The sequence below is a fragment of the Notolabrus celidotus genome, chromosome 5, assembly GCF_009762535.1.
Source record: "Notolabrus celidotus isolate fNotCel1 chromosome 5, fNotCel1.pri, whole genome shotgun sequence".
Classification (NCBI taxonomy): Eukaryota; Metazoa; Chordata; class Actinopteri; order Labriformes; family Labridae; genus Notolabrus; species Notolabrus celidotus.
Window position 1 is genome coordinate 39,232,024 of NC_048276.1, and position 22,260 is coordinate 39,254,283.

General features: G+C 39.2%; 1 protein-coding gene across 1 annotated transcript; it reads right to left on the reverse strand.

Annotated features, from left to right (window-relative positions):
• Positions 1-643: 643 nt before the first annotated feature.
• On the reverse strand, positions 644-22,184 carry faxdc2 (fatty acid hydroxylase domain containing 2). Its single transcript, XM_034683229.1, has 9 exons — positions 22,086-22,184; positions 19,721-19,755; positions 14,947-15,044; positions 12,152-12,255; positions 10,438-10,559; positions 5,495-5,700; positions 3,782-3,887; positions 2,885-3,051; positions 644-1,907 (listed from the first exon to the last, which is right to left on the reverse strand). The coding sequence occupies exons 1-9, from the start codon at positions 22,108-22,110 to the stop codon at positions 1,751-1,753; spliced, it is 1,020 nt and encodes a 339-aa protein (XP_034539120.1). The 5' UTR covers positions 22,111-22,184; the 3' UTR covers positions 644-1,750.
• Between the last annotated feature and the right edge of the window lie 76 nt (positions 22,185-22,260).

The following is a 22,260-nucleotide window of genomic DNA, read 5'->3' on the forward strand; positions in this document are numbered from 1 at the left end:
TATATATGTAACCTGCTGTATCATGATGACTGATGACTGGTTGAATGTTGCCATGGCTCCCTAGTAAATAATGATCTTTTGTTCATTGATTTCAACTAAAAACTGAACAATTCAGAGAAGAAATACACAAGACATTAGGTTTTTTTTTTTGTTGTGTAGCAGATACAGAATACGTAGGACGTTGTCTTGTAATATGGAAAAAAAAAATTCTAGGTTTGAAATTACTTTGGGAAAAATTTGAAGGAATTTAAAGTTTAATAGGCTCAAAATGTTGTTTTTGTTTTAGTTTGTTTAAAAGGAGGAAACTTTGAGCAAAACATTTTCACCAAAATACCTGATGTATCAAATATGATACAAATTAAAACTCATATATGAACATTTCTATTTTATTTATTTATTTTTAATTTGTCTGAAGGTCTAATAAACAGAATTTTCTGGCAATGATTTGATGGTTCAGGCTTTACAGGGTTAAAGACGTATACTGATGGAGGGTTGTTTCAGACAGAACCTCTTCAGCGTTGACTCTGCCAGCTCAAAGAGCAGGATGGACAGGAGTCAGCGTTCAAGTGCTTCACTGCTTCATGAGGAAAGAAGAGTTGAAACCATGAGCATGTTAAAATAAGAGGACAAGATAAAAACAAGGTTCAGTTACCCTTCAAATATTTTATTATTAAACAGTCCACATGGTTCCATCACAGAGAACATTCATCTCTAATCTGTCTGTTACACACTGACACATTCGATCACAAGTGCAGAGTCTCTGTCCGAGGAGCCAGTGAACGCAGCAGAACAGTCCGGACTGATAGTCTTCATGTTCTTACTTAAAGATGACTTTGAATACAAAATGTGTTTATAAAGCTTATAAAGCATTAAAGAAGATTAAGATTCATGTGTTCATAACGACTTCACTCTCATTAAAGCTTTGGTTCATCCAGGAACGTGAACGTGGTGTGTAGTCTTTGAGATGATAAATATGATAAAATGATAAAAATGATAAATATTAGTTACAAAGGGATAATTCAATTAAATGTGAAACATATCAGCATTATCTGTCGCTGAGGAATGTCAGAGGCTGTGAACTATTAACCCTTTCTGTCCCATGAATCACACCGTTCTTTGACTTCCAGCATTCATATTCTACATCTTCACGTTTGTCCAGCACAAAAACTGATTTCAGAGTCACTTTTGATTTGAAATTCAATTCTAGAAGTCCATTTTGTAAAGTGCTGTCAAAAGTTAAAGTGTATGGGAACCTAAAGTCGACACTGTTAGTGATGATAAAGGTAGCATTAATACTCCAAGTCAAAATATAGAACCAATTCACCCCACAACTTGTTTTCCTATCATTCCTACACACTGGAAGAGTGCACATTATAATCACACATCACTCTCTGTCAGATCCTCTTCTATCTTCCTTAAAGTTCAAACCTGCTGAAGGCCACATTTACACTTTCAGAGGATCCTCACTGAAGATAACCCTGAACTACTGACTGTGCAGGTGTATCGCCATCATGGACCAGATTATAAACACAGCGAAATTAAATTATGGTTAAAAATAATCCTCAAACATGGAGGCCGAACTAAGAATCCATGAAATCTGAAAGTTTGATAAAGTGCAACAATATTTGAGATTAAAACTGGAAGTTCAGACAGTCTGAATGTGTCTCAGATTGAAATCATCAAAAAGTCTTTTAAGGTTAGAGGAACTGATCCCACACTGGGTGCAGCTCGGGCCTGGGGTCAGAGGTCATCACTGTCCCTTCTTGGGGGCGTCTGGGATGCTCTCGTTCAGGGGGGTGAGGCTGGTGAGCAGTGTGTGGCGCTCGTACTGCTTACTCTGACGAAACTTAGAGTCTGTGCCGTGGAGACGATCCAGCACGCCGAAGACCCCGAAACACTGGTTGAACCTGGAACCAAGACAGACGGATGAGGACAACTTCAACGACAATTAAACTCACTACTTATAATCTGAACGTGTTGAGCCATATAGTTAGAGCTGGATCAGGCTTGGATCAGGTCTTAGTTATGCTGCTATAGGCTTAGACTGCCGGGAGAACTGACACACTGACACACTGGGATCCTATCTCACCCCCTTCCCCCCAACCCCCTCATCACTTACTTTAACTCTCCCTGTCCCATTAAAGTTACTAACCATAGACCTTTCTGGAGTCCCTGAGCTCCCTTGTCTCGTAGGTTCCTCTGAGCTGCCGTAGACGTCCTCCTGCTGTGGACGTTCCAGACTCCAGCTGATACGGACGTGCTGGACTCCAGCGTCAACAGCTACTACTACTCGTCTCATCACTATCACCGCTCCCTCTCTCTCTTATTCTCCTCTATCCCTCTTTCCAGACCCAACTCGGTCTCAGCAGATGGCTGTCTAACATGAGTCTGGTTCTGCTCGAGGTTTCTGCCTGTTAAAGGAAGTTTGTCCTCTCCGCTGTAACTAGCTAAATACTGTGAGGTGCAATGCTCATGGTGGATTAAGGTGGGGTCAGACTGAGTCTGATCCTGTCTTGGTGTTGGGTCTCTGTTCATAATTTGACATAGAGTGGTCTAGACCTGCTCTGTTTGTAAAAGAGTCTTGAGATAATGTTTGTTGTGATTTGGCGCTATACAAATAAATGTGATTGATCCTGATCCGTCCCCTTCACTAGACTGTATCTGATCCTGTTCATTGGATTGATTATTTACTCTGCATCATGTCTTGTCGATTTTATCAGACTAATTTTATAATGTTATTTTTTAAACTCTGCCCTCTACGGTGAGCTTGAGTGCTCTGAAAGGTGCCTTTAAATAAAATGTATGGTTATTGTTATTATTCTAATTATTATAACCTGTTAATGAAATTAAAGATAGAAAAGAAGGAGTGAACAGGTGGGCTCACCTGAGGTGGTGGAAGTCGTGGAACTCGGGGGAGGGCAGGAAGGGGAGGTGGTACCCGCAGTGGGAGATGGTGGTGCTGACCAGAGCCAGGCAGTACCACATGGAGGTGGTGGAGATGTGTGAGCCCAGAATCACGGGTCCAATCACCACAGGCAGCGTGTTGGAGAGCTAACATAGAAGAGGAAGAACAAACTGATTTATTAACTCACGAGTTAAAGCTCTGATGGACAGGGTTACCACCAGACAAGACTCTGAAAAAAAATATATATATTTTTAAATCTATTGTTTTACAACATATTTCTGGGTTCTGGCGAGATGTCGGTTCAGTCTTTAACAATCACAGAGTGATCCATAACCTGGTCTAGGAACCTCCTCAGAGTGCTTGTGTTTGCAGAGATCAGTATGAGAGCTATGCTACAATGAGCTCAGTAACAAAACAACAATCTCTCAGACTCACATTTCTGACATATCTCACTTCCACAGTGTGTGAGAGTGATAACCCTTCTTCAGTAAGACTCTGTGTCTGGCTCAACATAAAGGGATTAAACTCTCTTATAAAGAACATCTGTCTCTGTAACGATCACTGCTTTCACTTTGACTGAATCTGTGAGAACGTCAGGAACAAAATCACGCCCTTTAGTGGGCATTGAAGAATCAGTCCACAGCCTTAACACCTGCTTCACAGATCCAGGCTGGGAAGAACTCCTGGAGCAAGTCTTACATTCATCACAGCTGACAGTCAGTCACTCCTCAGAGGCGTGTGAGAGGGGGCCAGGTTTACAAATGTTGAAATGACCCTTTAAATGTGTCAGGCTCTCAAAATATTTAGTTATAGACAAGAGGGTGTAGGAAGAGGTTCATGTCGGGGCGCTAAATGAAGGTAATGAAGATCACTAACCATGTGCTCCAGAGGATGAGCGTAGGTGGCCACGATCCCGATGGGTGCGGTCCACTCATGGTGCTGTTTGTGGAAACGCTTGTAGAGACTCGGACTGTGGAACAATCTGAGAGAGAAGAAAGCAACATTTAAATCAAGAGTGTCAAACATGCGGCCCGTGGGCCAAAACCAGCCCGCCAGAGGTTCCATCCGGCCCGCGGAACCACTTTGCAAAATGAAAAAATGACAGAGAAGACATTAACTGCAATTTTCAATACAATCAACTACTATTTCAGATTTGTCCTCTGGACGGCGCATACAATCATAGTGCTGATAGAACACACCTGAACAGTGCTTTTTTTCTCAAAGTGAGAAAATAGATGATTTGTTGTTTGCATAATCTGGCTGAGATTCATGCAGACTTTTTAGAGCACTATAAGATGATCCACTAACTACTAACACTAGCACTACACCCCTGCATACAACACTGTCCAGCAAGCACACTGTTCATGCTGGAGCTGAGGAGTCCAAAATAATCAACTTTACCTTCTTCATCATTCTAATCTATCTGTTCTTTTTCAGTAAACATTACACTCTGTGTGTCAGGGGAATGGGTAACCTGTGTGCTCGGTGTGTTCTCAGCAGGTTTCAGGGCTTAAGGAGTGAAATATTCAGTCCACTGTGAGACTCATCATGGTGAAAAACACAACAGCTGTTTTTGTAGAAAGATAGTTCATTAAATGTGAACATTTTCAGAATGTACTTTGTTTGCACTAAAAAAAAGGGACAAATGTAGAGTTTTCATTATTTATAGGTTATTATGTTCTGATTTTACTGGTCCGGCCCTCTTCAGATCTATTTGGGCTGTATGTGGCCCCTGAACTGAAATGAGTTTGAGGCCCCTGGTTTAAATCATCCGGTCACTCATTGATACATTTGGAAATTAAAGACCAACGATCTACAGCTGTGCTAGCTGCTGTATTGAGGCTAAAGGCTAACAGCAGCTAATGCTCACAGCAACTTTGCTAACATGCTCCTATTTATCAGGTTGATTTTTTTAGTCAAGCATGCTACATTTTCAAGCATGCTATGGTCAGGGTGTTTTTGTTCTTAAAGCACTAACTACAGCGTGTCAGTGTCCGTAATGATAACACAAACATGCTGATGTTTATCAGTAATGATATCTTTAATATTTAAATATAAGTTAATGTCATCATCTTAACAGGTTCAGGATGCCACTTCTGATATCACAGAAACCTGAACATGGACTTTAGCTCTTAGTGTGCTAGCATTCTAACATGTGTTAGCATGCTGGGGTCAGCACCTGAATATTAATAACTTCAGGATACTTGTGTTCACACTGACATGAAAACACCCTGATGTGTATATAACTTCAGCTTATTAGCCTGCTATCAGGCTAGTTATAATAACCCTCCGTAGAGCTAAGTCTGAGGAATATATCACAGCTCAGTTCTTCAGTGTGTAATAAGCTAACTTGAAGCCGATCATCCTTCTTTGTGATTGCTTGTATGAATTTTCTGGCTAAACAAGTCTCTGCCTTGAAGCAACAAACTGTATTTATATCTTTTCTTCATGTTCATACTTGTGCCACCAGATGGCAGTAACGTGTAGATAACAGGATGAGTGTAATGTCTCTGTGTGAGGAGAGAAGTTCAGGGCAGGACTGAAGGGGACACTTTGACCCAGTCCGAGCAGCAGGGGTGTGAGATCTACCTGTGTGAGTAGTAAAACATGATTTCCTCCACGAGGGAGAAGAAAGCCAACTCCATCAGGGCCCAGTGGAAGGTGGGCAGCTCAGGACCACAGGGGTTTCCTCTCAGCTTCATCAGGTGGTAGACAGCGACCACCATGGGCCCTGAGATGAACACCTGGTTAAACATGACGGTCCTCACCGCGTTGCTGAGCTTAGCTGGATCCACCTGCAGAGTGAGCAGGAGACAGAGAGCTCAGAGCTGGATCGTCTCTCAGAGAGAGTTCTTCATGTGAACATCACAGTGAACTGCATTCATTCATTCATTCATTCATTCATTCATTCATTCATTCATTCATTCATTCATTCAGCGCAGGCTTCCATGTTTGGTCTTATCATGTTGTGGAAACAAGTGTCTGCCTGTGAAATGAACAACTGCAGCATTTTCTGAAAAAATAAATCTGTTAATATTAAGTAGTCTTAAGCATTAAAACGTCCAGTATCTTCTGTATTGATCTGTAGGCAAGCAAAATGTGAGTACTTGCATAATCTTGTTCAATATGCATGATATAGTTATTCATTAGAACCCGTGTTTACTCTGCTGTGATACATTTATCCTTTTCCATCCAAAATCAACCTGAAACTAACTTCACAGGTTACTGATGGATCCATGTATTACATGTTACATATCACCAGTTTGGTCAGCTCGTTTCAACTGAAACTCTCTTCACTCATGGTCATAAAAAGACCTGAAACTGGATTTGACTTGAACGGTTTTCACCAAATGCAGACGAAAGATAAAAAATAAAAAACTGTTAGCTTGACTTTTACTAACGTACGTACGTAAACACAATGTAGCTGCCAGTGATTTAAGTTCATTGATGTCATTCATTTCAATTCATATAATAATTTCAGTTCAAAACTAGAATAATTCAAGGTTCAAATATTTAGCTGTTTAGTATGTAAGTTATTAAGACTGTGTTGAAGTGTGAAATAATCCACAGCAGAGGGAAGCTTGCAGAACATGAGAAAGGGGGCAGGTCTCAGAGAGATGCACTTCATGTCTGCCATGCAGAGAGGAGGAAGCTGCTGCACATGCAAAGACCTGAGAAGCCAGAAATTCATTGTTTACTCCCTTTCAGTTCATGGGGCCAATGAGTTGCGTGTTCAAGTTTGTTTGTGTGGCTGAATTATTTTCTTTGGTGTGATTCTAAGTGACACAACACATAGTTTCTATGGATATTGATTTGATTGCTAAGTCGTGTGTTATGTGTTAATATGATTTTGTGTCAAAGTTCTCACGGCATGCTTAAAGGCACCGATTTATCAAAACACATGCCAGTAAAAGAAAAGGAGCGCCTTGTGTGGGTGTCTTGACTGGAGGCAGTCACACACAGAGACATATTATGAGCTTCTGGAGATGTGTTTGTATGAGAACATATTTGTGGTTGAAGTGAGCACAAATTAACTTTTGCACAATTACAAGACAATTTCTTAATAACTTGTTATTTATTTGTAAGAACCTCAATCCAAAATCTGAATGATACCAATGATACTTAATGATCAGGCACCTTGGTATCTTAAAGAGCTCATAGTGCCCTATGACCCTCAAGAACACTGAGCTCCCTTGTCTCGTAGGTTCCTCTGAGCTGCCGTAGACGTCCTCCTGCTGTGGACGTTCCAGACTCCAGCTGATACAGACGTGCTGGACTCCAGCGGCAACAGCTACTACTACTCGTCTCATCACTATCACCGCTCCCTCTCTCTCTTATTCTCCTCTGTCCCTCTTTCCAGACCCAACTCTGTCGAGGCAGATGTCTGTCTAACATGAGTCTGGTTCTGCTCGAGGTTTCTGCCTGTTAAAGTAAGTTTGTCCTCTCCACTGTAACTAGCTAAATACTGTGAGGTGTAATGCTCATGGTGGATTAAGGTGGGGTCAGACTGAGTCTTATCCTGTCTTGGTGTTGGGTCTCTGTTCATAATTTGACATAGAGTGGTCTAGACCTGCTCTGTTTGTAAAAGAGTCTTGAGATAACGTCTGTTGTGATTTGGCGCTATACAAATAAAGATTGATTGAATTATTAGATAGTAATATAGTATAATATCAGTACCTTGAGTTTGTACTACTTTACATAATACCACAGTTGAAAAATAAGGTCTACATATTGTTGTAATGTTCTTTATGTTTGGTCTTTAACAGTTCACTGACCCTCACACTGTATTTGGTTTGTTGTATTAAGAAAAATGAACCGCTATAGCCAGATAATAAAATAATTAAATTCTAAGATTGTGTGACAGCTGGTGATTTAAATAGATTTTAAATAAACAATCAGAGGGGTTGATGACCTCCACACACTGTTGCTCCACAGCCGTGTCACTCCCTGAGGATTTTATTATGACAAAGGTTCAGACAGTCCTTCTCGGTCAGAGCTGAGATCCTGTTTCAGGGTGAGGGACCAACAGCAGATTAGATCACCACAGGTGATAACAGGTTTATTGTGACTGATGTAAGCGTTGGGCTGCAGTGGAATGAAAATGTTATTTCAGCTCTTAAAAGTGATAAACCCAGTAGAGCCATAAACACACTTCACCTCCCTTCAACATAGTGTTTGTGAGCGTGCAGGACATCTCAATGATTGATATCACTCAATCTAAAACTAACCAGATACACTTTACTCATCTATGAACCTATACTTCCTGTGCACTCTGTCCTTTAGCAATCTCTTACAGATAATCAATAATGTGATTGCATGTCGAGAGTGACCTTCCAGCCCTGGTTATCAGTCATGTCAGTGTTTATCTCTGCAGTGTCCACCAGTTTATCAGAGAGGGGACTTTGGACAGACGGACAGGTGGACACGTCAGAGCAGCCACGGTGTCCGCGTGTGCTCACACACCTCCAATAATACAACAGATACACTCTCTAACAGTTCACACACCTCCAATAATACAACAGATACACTCTCTAACAGTTCACACACCTCCAATAATACAACAGATACACTCTCTAACAGCTCACACACCTCCAATAATACAACAGATACACTCTCTAACAGCTCACACACCTCCAATAATACAACAGATACACTCTCTAACAGCTCACACACTTCCAATAATATAACAGATACACTCTCTAACAGTTCACACACTTCCAATAATACAACAGATACACTCTTTAACAGCTCACACACTTCAAATAATATAACAGATACACTCTTTAACAGCTCACACACCTCCAATAATACAACAGATACACTCTCTAACAGCTCACACACCTCCAATAATACAACAGATACACTCTCTAACAGCTCACACACCTCCAATAATACAACAGATACACTCTCTAACAGCTCACACACTTCCAATAATACAACAGATACACTCTTTAACAGCTCACACACTTCAAATAATACAACAGATACACTCTCTAACAGCTCACACACCTCCAATAATATAACAGATACACTCTTTAACAGCTCACACACCTCCAATAATATAACAGATACACTCTTTAACAGCTCACACACCTCCAATAATACAACAGATACACTCTTTAACAGCTCACACACCTCCAATAATACAACAGATACACTCTTTAACAGCTCACACACCTCCAATAATACAACAGATACACTCTCTAACAGCTCACACACTGCAAATAATACAACAGATACACTCTCTAACAGCTCACACACTTCCAATAATACAACAGATACACTCTCTAACAGCTCACACACTGCAAATAATACAACAGATACACTCTCTAACAGCTCACACACTTCCAATAATACAACAGATACACTCTCTAACAGCTCACACACTGCAAATAATACAACAGATACACTCTCTAACAGCTCACACACTTCCAATAATACAACAGATACACTCTCTAACAGCTCACACACTGCAAATAAAACAACAGATACACTCTTAATGTTAAAACGAGATGAGTTGTTGGTGTTCAATTACTGACATCTCAAATGCTGCCTTGACCAGAGGATACTGATAACAGCTGCTGAAGATGATTTTGGATCCAAAGCTTGATCCGTAAGGTAACTGGACACCAGTCCAGTTACCTTACGGATCAAGCTTTGGATTACTATGACCTGGATGACTGAGAACCTTCACATACATGATTTTGGATATTTTGTTGTCAGACATGTTTTTGATTTGTTTATTTTTGTGCTGTAACACAAATAGGCTTTTTGAGAACATTAAAATGTTCAAAGTCTAAGTTTAAATTGTTTGTATAGCTCACAGTCCATGTGTCTATTGTGTGAGATTAAAGCATCAATGCAACAGTTAAAAAGTAAATCACAAACAAATCTATAAAAATAATAAAGATAAATAATTACAGACAATTTTAACACTACTAAATATTTTGTGTAAGTAAAAAACAAGAACATTTGTTTGACTTTAATTATATTTCTATTAGTTATTTTTTTGATGACTTTTTCAAACAAAGCAATCAAAGAGGGAGGGATTTGTATTTTATATTTGTCTCTGAATAAAATGCCATAAAATATCTTTATATATAATTTCTTTTATTATTAAATGTATTTATTTATATTTATTTTTATCTTGTTTTAATGTTTTAATATTAAGTTGTATTTCCTCTAAATGTTATCATGGGTGGAGGTGGTGGGGGATTTCTATTAATCAGTATATGTCATCACTGTGAATTATTACTGTTGTATTGGAAAAATTCATGAATATACTTTGTTTGAAAAATAAATATATATCTTTATTCTGATTTCTCAACACTGCAGCAACGAGGGGTCATGACGGGACAGACAAATTGTCTGAAGTTTCCCTGCAGTAGTAACAGCAGTAGACACTACAGGTGGTAGGACTGGTGTCTAACTTGATATGAAAAGGCTGAAGTTACAAAAAGATATTTTCTCTTTCAAACTAGAGAATAAAATAAATACTGAGAAGCTAAAATCTGTTTTAAGAAATCACAAACCGGGTTGTTTTTGTCCATCTGGATGCGGTATCGAGTGACGAAGGAGGGTTTCCCGGTGGTGTCCACCAGCAGCAGCAGACCGTTCGACAGCCAAAGCGTCAGAGTGGGGAGCAGCATGGTCCCTGTGGAGGAGGAACAAGGCAGATCTTTCAGAACAAGTACTCCTCTTTGTTCCCAGGTTAGGCTCCCTCTGGTTTAACTGTGTCTGTGAGCTTTAGTTGTAATGTGGGAACAATATGGACCCTGCAAAGAGAACTCATCTACTCACTCCACAGAAACTAATGCTAAAAACCTGATCCTACATTTAATAGATAGCCAAAGCTGAGATGCTGTACATGAATTCCCCTGAAGCTTCATGCCATCATTGTCAATCATTCTATGGATTATGTGGCATCTAATTGGTCAGTTGAGTTCTAAAGTTTGCCCTGACCTGAGTTAAGACTGGAACTCATTTTTCCAATTCTTAAGGCAGCATGTGAGTGCAGGGAGATCAACATGACAGCTACTGCAGGAGAGGCAACTATCAGAAAATACCTTTTCAGAAACGTAAAGATGACCACAGAAAAAAGCTCATTTCATATGTTCATGGAACATTTGTATAACAGTGTATTCTTCAACATTTCAGTTTAGAAAGCTCCTGTGGGGAACTTTCAGTTTGTGTCCAGTTTGGCGCCCCATGTGGACAAAGTGATACCTCGTATCTCTGTGCTGATTTTGTGCTTTACATTTGTCAGAAGTGTTTTCTAATGAAAAGTCTCATCATGCTGTTTTTAAACACTGAACGGTTTCCCTCAATTTGAATATCTGCTTTGTTAAAAGTCAAAGCTGTTTCTACATGGTGTGGTCCGACACCCTCACCCCTCACTGTTATTAACATTACAATGGAAGAAATATCAATCTTGTTGCTAACACTCACATTAGCTTTTTTAGCTAATAAAAAGACATCCCTATTAGCATCAGTCTGTTTGTTAACTAGAGACTTCTGACAGGAGCTTTAATGACTGGAAGCTTCAAAGATACAGAACATGATCACACCTGTAAACAGATCTTTATTGCACTGTGCTGTGCTTTACTGAATTACCTTGATGCATAAATACATAACCACTTAGGAAAAAAGCCCAAACTGTTAACAGCCCTATCTTTACTGTATTTATGTCTTCTCATATCAGTTAAAAGACACCTCCCTTGATAAAATCTCATTAAGGAAAACCTACGGATGTTGGAAACAGCCAAACATAACAACAACAACAACGACAACAACAACAACAACAACAACAACAACATGACAGCTGCAACATAAACATGGGTAAATGGACACCAGAGGTCATGACTTGATATGCACAGCTGAACAACTATTACTTCTTTACAGACCTATGACTCAGCTCATAACACTGAAAACAAACCTCAGTGTCTATCTCAGAGTAGATAAAGTCTCACTTTAAGCTACATTCAATGTTTAATTGTGCTACTTTGAAGGTTCTCCTTTCTATATTGAGCCAGTTGAAAGGTTAAATCAAACAGGAAATAATGATTACAAAGTAAACAGATCTATGAAGCTACTTATCTTCAGTATTACACAACACAAAGTGTGTACCATACAGAGCAGCTCACATAAGCCCTTGTCATGCAGAAAACAGATCGTTGTGTTTGATTTGGCCCGATACAGACAGCTATGAGAGTAAAGTTGTTATTATGAACATTATTATGTTCTTACCCATGTAGAACAGAGCTTCATCGTGACCCTCGAACATCACGAACAGCTTCGTCCACAAGTTCTGCCAGAAATCTCCTGAAGCGCCCCAAAACCTCTGGAGATGCCTGGAGGAGGAATCATCGACACGTCAACCTCATTGAACTTCAACGTCTTTCTTACACAGTTAAGACACACTATCATTACTATGATGGATCTGTCCTCTTAAAACACAACAAATCACACATTGGTGTACCAGCTGAGGAATCATTCAAGATAAATAATTAAAAACAGGCGGGACTTTCAGGCTCTGACATCAGGGTTTCAGTAGGTTTCATGGGGTTTTCAGTGATCCAGCATCCACCTAACAACCCCCAACTTTCATCTAGCAAGGCCAGCAACGTCATACCCCTGAAATTCTGCCTCATCCTGACAAACTCAAGACCCAAACACATAAAACCACCTGATGAAAGCTTAATGACAGCCTGGCTCCATACCTTCACCTGTCATGACATGCCTGCTCTGTATAACTTCATGTTATGTCACACTTGTTGTTATTTTGAGCACTGTAAAATGACGTTGTTGTTTTGGGAGATCCTATGTCATCCTGTCACGGCTCACATTAAACTGAGCTCCACGCTGCAGAAGTGTTCACAAGTCCAAAATGTCCTGATGAGTCAATAATTCATTTTATCTTTTACTTTGTTTTTAAAATAATGCTTTTTCCCTATTTTCACATCCATGTATTTTTGCTCTCTTAAAGCTGGGGTTGGTAGTCAGATTTAGACCATTACCACTGTCCCAGTGGTAATCAATACATAATGTGGTAAAAAAAGCTGCTATCTACAGCCGGAGTAAACCTAGGAAAACACCAACTAATCCCTGCCATCAGGAGCCAATAAGTGATAAGTGTTTTATATTTAAGACTGAATATTTACCTGTATCTCGAGAGTGTGTTTGGTTTGTTGCTTGGATTGTGTCGATCAAACATTTACTCTAATATTTGTACTTGATCTGACTTGTATTAATCACACTGCTGTTTAAATTTATGAATGAAAAAAATAAATTTAAATGGAAACAAAAAATAAATGAACTCATTAAACTGTGACCAAATGGGAACAAAGACTCTGATTCAGATAGAAGAAACAAAGTTTTCAGCGATCACAACTTATTGATGAAGAAGACAGCAAATGTGTCTCTCTTCTTCTTGTGCTGTGCATTATACAAAGTGTTCCTATCAGTCTGAGTATTTATGTACACATCATATATTTTCTTGTGGCTTCTGGGTCTGTGCCCATTACCCTCTGTGGGGTCGTATGAGGAACTTCAATAGGACTCCTGGTCAGCTCGGCGCCTTCGCTGGGAAACTATCCAGAGAGCCGGAACAGAAGCTTTCAGTCGCTCCAGACGAGGTCAGCTCTAACCCTTACCCTAACCCTAATCCATCCATAAACTTCAACTGGAACAGAACCCCCTCCAACAGCCACATCATACCTGTCCTGCAGCAGCTCCACTGGCTTCCCATCAAATACCACATCAAGATTCTGTTTCTCACTTTCAAGACCAACAAAAACCGAGCTCCTCAGGACCTCATTGAGCTCCTTCATATGAAAATACCCTCCCGTAGTCTCAGGTCCTCCTCTTCCACCCAACTCACCCTCCCACCTGCTCGTTTGACCACCATGGGTTTGGAGAGCCTTCAGCCGCTCGGCCCCCCGCTTCTGGAACTCTCTCCCCCAGGACTTACAAAAGTCCACCTCTCCTACCACCTACAAATCCCGCCTTAAAACTCCTCACAACGCCTTTTCCACCAAGCCTACTCACTTTAATCTGTCTCTATGGTACTGGAATGACTTCCCCTTCACTTTCATCATGACTTCACTTTCATTTTTCTAGTATTGTATTTTTATTCTGTTGTTTTTATGTATTTAATACTGTTGAGTGATGTTTTTACTGTTGGCATGTTGTAAGGTGACCTTGAATCTCCAGAAAGGCGCCTATAAATAAAATGTATTATTCTTATTCTTATTCTTATTACCACGTCATCTAGTTCATTCTAAGAAACTCCAACTAAACACTTCTGTAAGTGTGAACGTGAGCTCTATTTACAAAATGTCCAGACCTTTACTTTGCGGTTAGAACAGCTCGTTCTTTTTTACACAACTTGATGTCATATATTTTCCAAACAGTATTAACATATCTGTGAATCAGGTTTGTAACCAGTCATAAAATTCATTTCCTCCTACATGCTGTTAATCAAAGTTACTGAAAATGATCAAAATATGAGATTAAAAAGAGGCATAAAAAAAGATAACTAATGAATCTGTGTAGTGTGTTCACTGAGCAGATTAACATCAGATTAAAGTGAAGAAAAAATGTTTTCACTTCTTACGTATACCACACACGCACAGTGACACATATCCTTTATGGCCTTTGTGATGGTTGTGTTTGTTTACACTGGTACATGTATTTTTATCCTTCTTTTTTATTGTTCTGATGTTTTCCATTTTTAAACATGCAGTTATTAATCTGTCTGTTTCAGGTCTGGTCCCTGATGAATATCTCAAATCTACAACCAAAAACCATAACAGAAAAAAAACTAATGAAACTTCTGAACCATTTAATATGACCGCATCAGAATTGAGTTTGTGGATCCTGATCAGTTTATCCAGAGCTGCTCTGCAGCTGTCTGTGTGTACTGTACTTATTGTTGTAGTAATCTCTGATACTCTTCAGTCCTGTAACTTATCTCAGGGAACACCTCAGCACAAGCGCTTGCTTTGTTGCACTGTGATCTGTATCTTGTAAAGGAAACCTACCATGTCAGCGAGTTTCCAAACGCAGCCAAGAATAAGATTCCAGATCCGATAACCACCGCAGCTTTCTTCACAGAGTCCCACAGTCCTCCAGAACCATCCTGGATAGAGAAAAAACACAGGAACAAGAAGTGTGTGTGAACGTCTCTGTTCCTCTGATGATGCTGTGCAGTCTCATGATGCAGTGCTAAATCAGCGTTTCCCACAGAAACATCTCATGGTGCAGAAACTTCTCTGAAACAACAGAGACTGAGTGTTTCCAAGAAAGCTACAGAACTGAAGGGTCTGAGGTTAATGAAGTTTATTTACTCTGAATAACAGTCAGGGATAATGTCGCATTTAGAGCTGCTTAGAGACACATCATCACCAGATCTACTACTCGTCTCATCACTATCACCACTCTCTCTCCCTCTCTCTCTTATTCTCCTCTATTCCTCTTTCCAGACCCAACTCGGTCGAGGCAGATGTCTGTCTAACATGAGTCTGGTTCTGCTCGAGGTTTCTGCCTGTTAAAGGAAGTTTGTCCTCTCCGCTTTAACTAGCTAAATACTGTGAGGTGGATTAAGGTGGGGTCAGACTGAGTCTTATCCTGCCTTGGTGTTGGGTCTCTGTTCATAATTTGACATAGAGTGGTCTAGACCTGCTCTGTTTGTAAAAGAGTCTTGAGATAACATTTGTTGTGATTTGGCGCTATACAAATAAAGATTGATTGATTGATTGATTGATTGATTGATTGATTGATTGATTGATTGATTGATTGATTGATTGATTGATTGATTGATATTGGACAAAGTAATAACACAGACTAAAGAAATCAGGGAGCAGGAGTTAAGCAGGAAAATGAAGCCCTCCTGTGTCCTGAGTCTGAGTGAAGATAACACATCAGGGTAGGCTGCGTTCTGGTCTTAATCAGAATCACAGGGATAGTGAAAGTCTTGGACCTCTTGGTCCATTTCTATCTTTTGAGGGACAATATCAGCAGGTACAGACCAGAATGCAAGTCTGGATACAGCTGGCTTTAACATCAAAATGATAAAGGGATTAAATGATGGAATTTGGCACAGAGCTGCAATTATTGAATAATTTAAAAGAAAGTCATCCAGAAAGTCTTCAGTTCTGATCTGTTGCTTTGACAAACAAGCGAGAGGACATCACTTTGAGTTCTTGCAAACAGTACTGAGATTTTTTACAACAAAAAGAATCATTGATTGGGGGCGCCGATTTGGCTGATGAGCGCCCAATGTACTGAGGATTTATGCTTCAAGGCAAAAGCTACTATTTCCAGAATCAGAATCAGAAATACTTTATTTATCCCGGAGGAAATTCAGTTGTTACAGAATGCTCTTATATAGTGTGAAAAAAGTCAAAATATTAATAGAAACAAGGAATAAAATAAGATATATATACGAATGAAATACTATAGATTGGATTAATAATAAGTATATACAGAAATGCAGAATAGTTAGAGTTAGTTATGTACAAAAGCACTGGGAATGAAGGTTTTATAAACAACCTGCAGCCTGCATGTCATCCCCACCCTCTCTTCCCTGTGTCCGACTCTATCCATCGTCCTACTTCTCTCAAGCAGGGTGAAAAAGCACAAACATAAATTTAAAGAAAAGAAATTCAGCAGTCTAAGCGCCCCACATACAGAGGCTTTAGTCCTCGTCGCAGAGGTCTCCGGTTTGATACCCAACCGCAACCATTTGCTGCATGTCTTCCCCCTCTCTCTGCTCCCCATATTTCCTGTCTCTCTTCAGCTGTCCTATCATAAAGGCAAAAATGCCCCCAAAAAATAGAACTTTAAAGAAATGAAATTGATGAATCAGTTAAAACCAATACAGTCATCAGTGTGGTTGTTTCCATAAAAGCCTAGATGATGTCTGAATCTATCCATGGACCAGACTCCACTGCAGCAGCATATTAAATATTAACTCAGTTCCTCAGTTAGTTTACCAACATGATTACACACTTATATAACTACAATATAAATGAAAGGGGCAGTGTGTGCAAAAATGACACAGTGAAGCAGCAATTATCTTATAAATACAGTCACTGTTTGCCAAGGACAGACAGGTGGATTAGTTCAGACTCTAGATGTGATTTTTAATGCACATGGCCATCACTCTCTACCCTACAAAGCCTAGATATCCATTTCAATTCTTCACGTTTCATTTCTGTGCAGACAGAGCGGATGACAGTAAATTAAATTAAGATTAAGGTCTTGCTGTATATTATGCTTCTATAAAAACATCACCATATAGAGATAATGTTCATATTTAGAAGAACTTCAGGTGATGTAATCGATGTCTCTAGAGCAGGGGTTCCCAAACTTTTCAGTCCGCGACCCCCGATATTTCGATGCCAGAGACTCGCGACCCCCACTGGCCCTCATAGTTACTTAATGTGTCTTCATGTAGCTGGTCTGGAGAAAATGACCCTACCTATATGAGCATGTGTCTGTGTTTCCTGTGTCTTTATGAATGAACCTGCTGCTACTGATGCTTTGATAATTAACTGTTCACTAACTCTAAACTTAGGAGTCATCTGGAAACAAAGAAAGGCAGAAAACTCATTACACTTTATATTTTCAAGGTTTTATTTCAAGGTTAGCTACTATTTTTGTTGATATTTTTTACTTTAAAGGGTAAAATTTACTATTTTTGAATAACTTAAAAAAAAAAAAAAGTTCTGGAAGACATCTCACGACCCCTGCTCTAGATGATCTACACTACCAGTCAAAAGTGTGGACACACCTTCTCATTCAATGGTTTTTATTTATTCTAATTATTTTCAACATTGTAGATTAATACTGAAGACATCAAAACTATGAAATAATCTGGTTTTGTCATAATCTGGATTACAACAGTAGTCAAATAGGACTATCCATTGTGTACTAACCCTACCTCTGAACAACACAACTGATGGTCTCAAACACATTAAGAAGGCAAGTCATTCTACAAATGAACTCTTGACAAGGCTCATGTTCATTAGAAACCATTCCAGGAGACCACTTCATGAAGCAGACTGAGAGAATACCAAGAGTGTGCAAAGCTGTCATGAAGGAAAAAGGGGGCTACTTTACAGAATCTAAAATCTAAAACAGATTCTGCTTTGTTTAACACTTATTGGTTCATTCAATAATTCCATATATGTTCTTTCATAGTTTTGATGTCTTCAGTATTAATCTACAGTGTTTACAATCATTACAGTAAATACAAACCCATGAATGAGAAGGTGTTTCCAAACTTTTGACTGGTGGTGTATTTCTTTTATCTCTAAAACATAAAGGTACAAAGGTCTGCTCACAAAGTCCAGTGTATTTAGGGGAAGCTGAATCTGAGCCGGCCACACTGAGAGAGAACTGGATCAGTTTACTCAGCGGGAATTAAGTCCAGGGATTGATGTCACATCCACCAAACCTCCTAAAAATGCCACTTTTACCCCGGCTGACCCTCCACTACACCACGGCAACAGAGGGAACAATGTGGCACAAATGTCACGCTGCTCTCAGGATTCAGCTGTTCACTTGTTTTTTTTTTTAAAGAGACACAAATATTTTCACAAAATCATCCAATCAGATCTCACAGGAGAATATAAACATATATCTGTGTGTGTATCCCAAAGAGAACAGGTCCTGTTCATATTTGTTGTCTAAAATAGAATTTGAGTGAAATGAAATCAACAAAGAATAGAGTCAACATATTTATGATGCTAATTTCTTATTCCCCCTGACATAACAACCAAACTGTTACTCTGCAGAATCGTGCTCCACATGTCTCATGGTCACATGTATAATATATTAATGCCATCCCTCCTTTGTTTCCAGAAGGGATCTTTAACATTTGTGATAGGGGTAAGAAAAATGCAACCCTTCAGGTCAGACGAGCCCATCCCAGGGAGCGACACAACGAAAAGGACATATCTCACAAAGAGCCGAACAGGGACAAAGAAGTCAGCTTTAAGGTGTCAGGGTGAGTCAAGTTCAGTCACATCAGCTTTATGTAACAGGTGTTAAAAGGACCAATCACTCCTGTAGTAAAGAGCTTTACATACAGGCAAAAAACTGGACAGGTGAATACACAGAGAACAAGACATGCAAAGGTGATGTGTGCAGGATGTAGAGGCAGACTAGGTAGAGATAGAATATTCAGAAGTATGTTTAAATGAGTGTTTAATCACCTGCATATTAACATCATTTAGTTTAAGGGTCGCCTCCCACAGAGGCTGATATCTTGCACCACCATGTTTCTACCATAGCATAGAGCGTTCACACTCTTACTCTGACTGATGACAGGATTCATTATCAAATGTTATTTAAATCATGAGCAGACAGAAGGAACTTTTTATGCTGTCATGAAACAGACATACAGAAATGTAAACTGATGTCTCTTTGCAATCTTCAGGAGCAAACAAGACCATCAGACTCAGTCTACATGTTAACCGTCTGAAAGCTCTGCTGGGGGAGAAGCTTTAGAAGAAGTGGAATACTGCACGCTGCCAAACAGCAACCTCAGGGCTTACAGACATCTACAGACACTGAAAGACTGACAGGAGGCTTTGAGGCATTAGTGGAAGGTTTAAATACAGGTTTTATTCACCTGAAGACATCTTTAAAATATATTTATCAGTGCTGATTACAGGAAAAGAACAGGTTAAAGTCTGTTTTTCCTACAGCTCACATGTGAGAGCCAAACACAACAACAGAGAGGTGTACGGGGGCGTGTGGGTGTTGTCAGCGCTCTTGTATTATGTCATCAAGGTGTTGTGTTCTTACCTGTCTGCTGCTTGCAGTGACAGCTGCCCTCGTGCCTGTAAACACAATCAGAATGAACAAGAGGATTAACTTCATCAGTCTTTGTCTCTGATAATAAGACTTGATGTTTACCTAGTGCTGTGAACTAGGTGTTGTGTACGAATCTGTAACTTTCAAACTAGTATTTGTGGGTATCAGACATGAGGACAGATATCATGTTTTGAGCCTTTCATTACTTTCAACTCATCGACTCTTGAATGACTTGAGTTTTTATGCCAGATTAAAGAAATACGATGGTCAGAAATTGAAAGGATTGAAATGCTCAGTTTATTTATTCAGTTTATTTCAGAAGGGAGCTGATCTTGAACCCTCCTGCTTCCTACTGGGAATATTACCAGGGGATGAGGATTACAGTAGCTATGCAGCTCTGCCGAGGGTCCTGCTTGTATTTGCAAAGAAAGTCATCACAATCTCCTGGTTAATGCCACAGCCCCCCCCCCCCCCCCCCCCCCCCCCCCCCCCCCCCCCCCCCGAAGTTGAAGGACGTTTTTTTTAAATGGAGAGTAAAAACTGATCTCTTCCAGATAAGGTGGGCAACTGTTGCTTCATTTCTTTTTGGCTAACTCTGACTCTAACAGGCTGATTTGTGAAATATATAAATATTATTATTTATTTTATTGACTTTTTTTTTTTTTAAGTTTACCGTGAGGATTTTTATTCTATATTATGATTATTATGATGATAATCCTAATGACTTTTTATACAAATTATTTATTATTATTATTATTATTATTATTATTATTATTATTATTATTATTATAAATGATAATATTTTTTGTGTTAATCATGACAATCTTAATATTATTATTATTTTGTATGTTTATATTTACTTTGTTTTTTTTGCCTCTGAGTCTAATGGCTGCATTGTTGTTTAGTGATGTTGGCTGAGTCTAATAAAATCGTTTAAAAAAAAAAGAAGAGAGCTGATCTGATCCTGAACAGCTTGAAAAACACAATGTGGGTCCATTATGACCTTTTTCTGAGCAATGGATCAGGTTCTGAGTTTTCCAGTGTGTGGAAGAATTGTTTTTTATCCCACTATCAGAGCTTACTATAACACACACCACAAACTCTTTATACCTCATTTTGAAGACACATTAAACTCTGTCTCTTTTTCAAACCATGGGAATCATGTAAACAGGTTAAAGTTCTCAGACTTTATATTTGCATGGTAATGTAGTTATTAGAGTGCTGTGAAGCCTCGTGCAAAATTTACAGCTGCAGGATTATTTCTAATCCTATAATAATCCATGCTCTCATCATGAGCACTTTTTCAGTCCAATTCTTTGGGATAAAAACCTGACCCAAATCGACAGAGTCTAGTCTTTGGGGAAAAGATGGCTTTAAGAAGAAAGAACAAATAGTGTGTAAATGAAGGTTTGGAGTGCTTACATATAAACATATATATTAAAGACCTCCTGCACTCAGAAATGTGTTTTGCTTTTGTCACAGTGACTTCACTCTGGATCTGAGTCTTGCTCTCTAGAGGGATTTAAAACTTGACATCAAAAAGCTGTTTTCCTTGTTTATCTGGAGGTGGAAGTTTGTCTGAACTCCTTGAACAAAGTTTAAGATGTATTCATTGATTTTGTGACATTAAAGCTAGTTTTTCAGCCAATACCCATTCAATATGTTTAAAAAAGACTGAGGAGGAAATGAAAATGGATCTGAGTGATATAGGTTGCCCTAAAGCCATTCTAGAAAGAAAATACAGATTTTGAGAAGTCTTTTTTTTATATTCCCTTCAGTGGAACAACCACCTCAGTCAAAAAAGCAGAGTGTTTTAATAGCTTATATCTTAAAACATCTGACAGGAACATTTAATTGTGTGTTATAGTGGGAAATAACAGTCAGAGATTTTGTCAAAAAACAAGATATAACATTGAAAAGACTTAAAATACAGAGATGTTTTTATAATTGTGTAAATAATAACACTGACTGAGTGTGTAGGAGATAAAAAATAAGAATTTCTGTCTGAACTTTTAGAACTTTTAGTTTGTGATTTATAAAGTCAAGTTTAAGACTTTCTATAAGAAGAAAATGACAAAAAAGGCTGAATATTACATTTACATTACATATTTATTTTTAACAGTCATATGATTGGCTTTACGTTTTTACCTACAAACATTTCTTTAAATATCTTAAAGAACTTCTTTCTTCTTGAAGAGAAACAAACATCACGTAGATGTTGTCCTGCAGTGAAAACCTCACAGAGCTCCTGCTGTGTTTCAGAGTGTTTGCTTCAGTCAGACAGCAGAATGTCACAGACTCCAGATTACAGAGCATCAGGACATTACTCCACAAACATGTTAAATCACTGACTTACCGCTAACTCTGGTCTCCACCGTCATATCTCCTCTGGTTTCTGCTCTCTCTCTCTCTCGCACTCACACCGACTGTGTATTTACAACAGCGAACCGCTTCTGATTGGCGGGTTGGAGGTCAGCTGACTCGACCTGTACCCGGAAGTAGCGGAGACCGCTCTCTGATGTGAGGCTGTT

Coding starts and splice junctions, on each gene's coding strand:
- faxdc2 (XM_034683229.1), bottom strand. CDS start 22,110: ATGACGGTGGAGACCAGAGTTAGCG. Junction 19,756..22,085: donor GGTGGAGACCAGAGTTAGCG/GTAAGTCAGTGA, acceptor TTGTGTTTACAG/GCACGAGGGCAGCTGTCACT. Junction 1,908..2,884: donor CACGACTTCCACCACCTCAG/GTGAGCCCACCT, acceptor TCTTGGTTCCAG/GTTCAACCAGTGTTTCGGGG.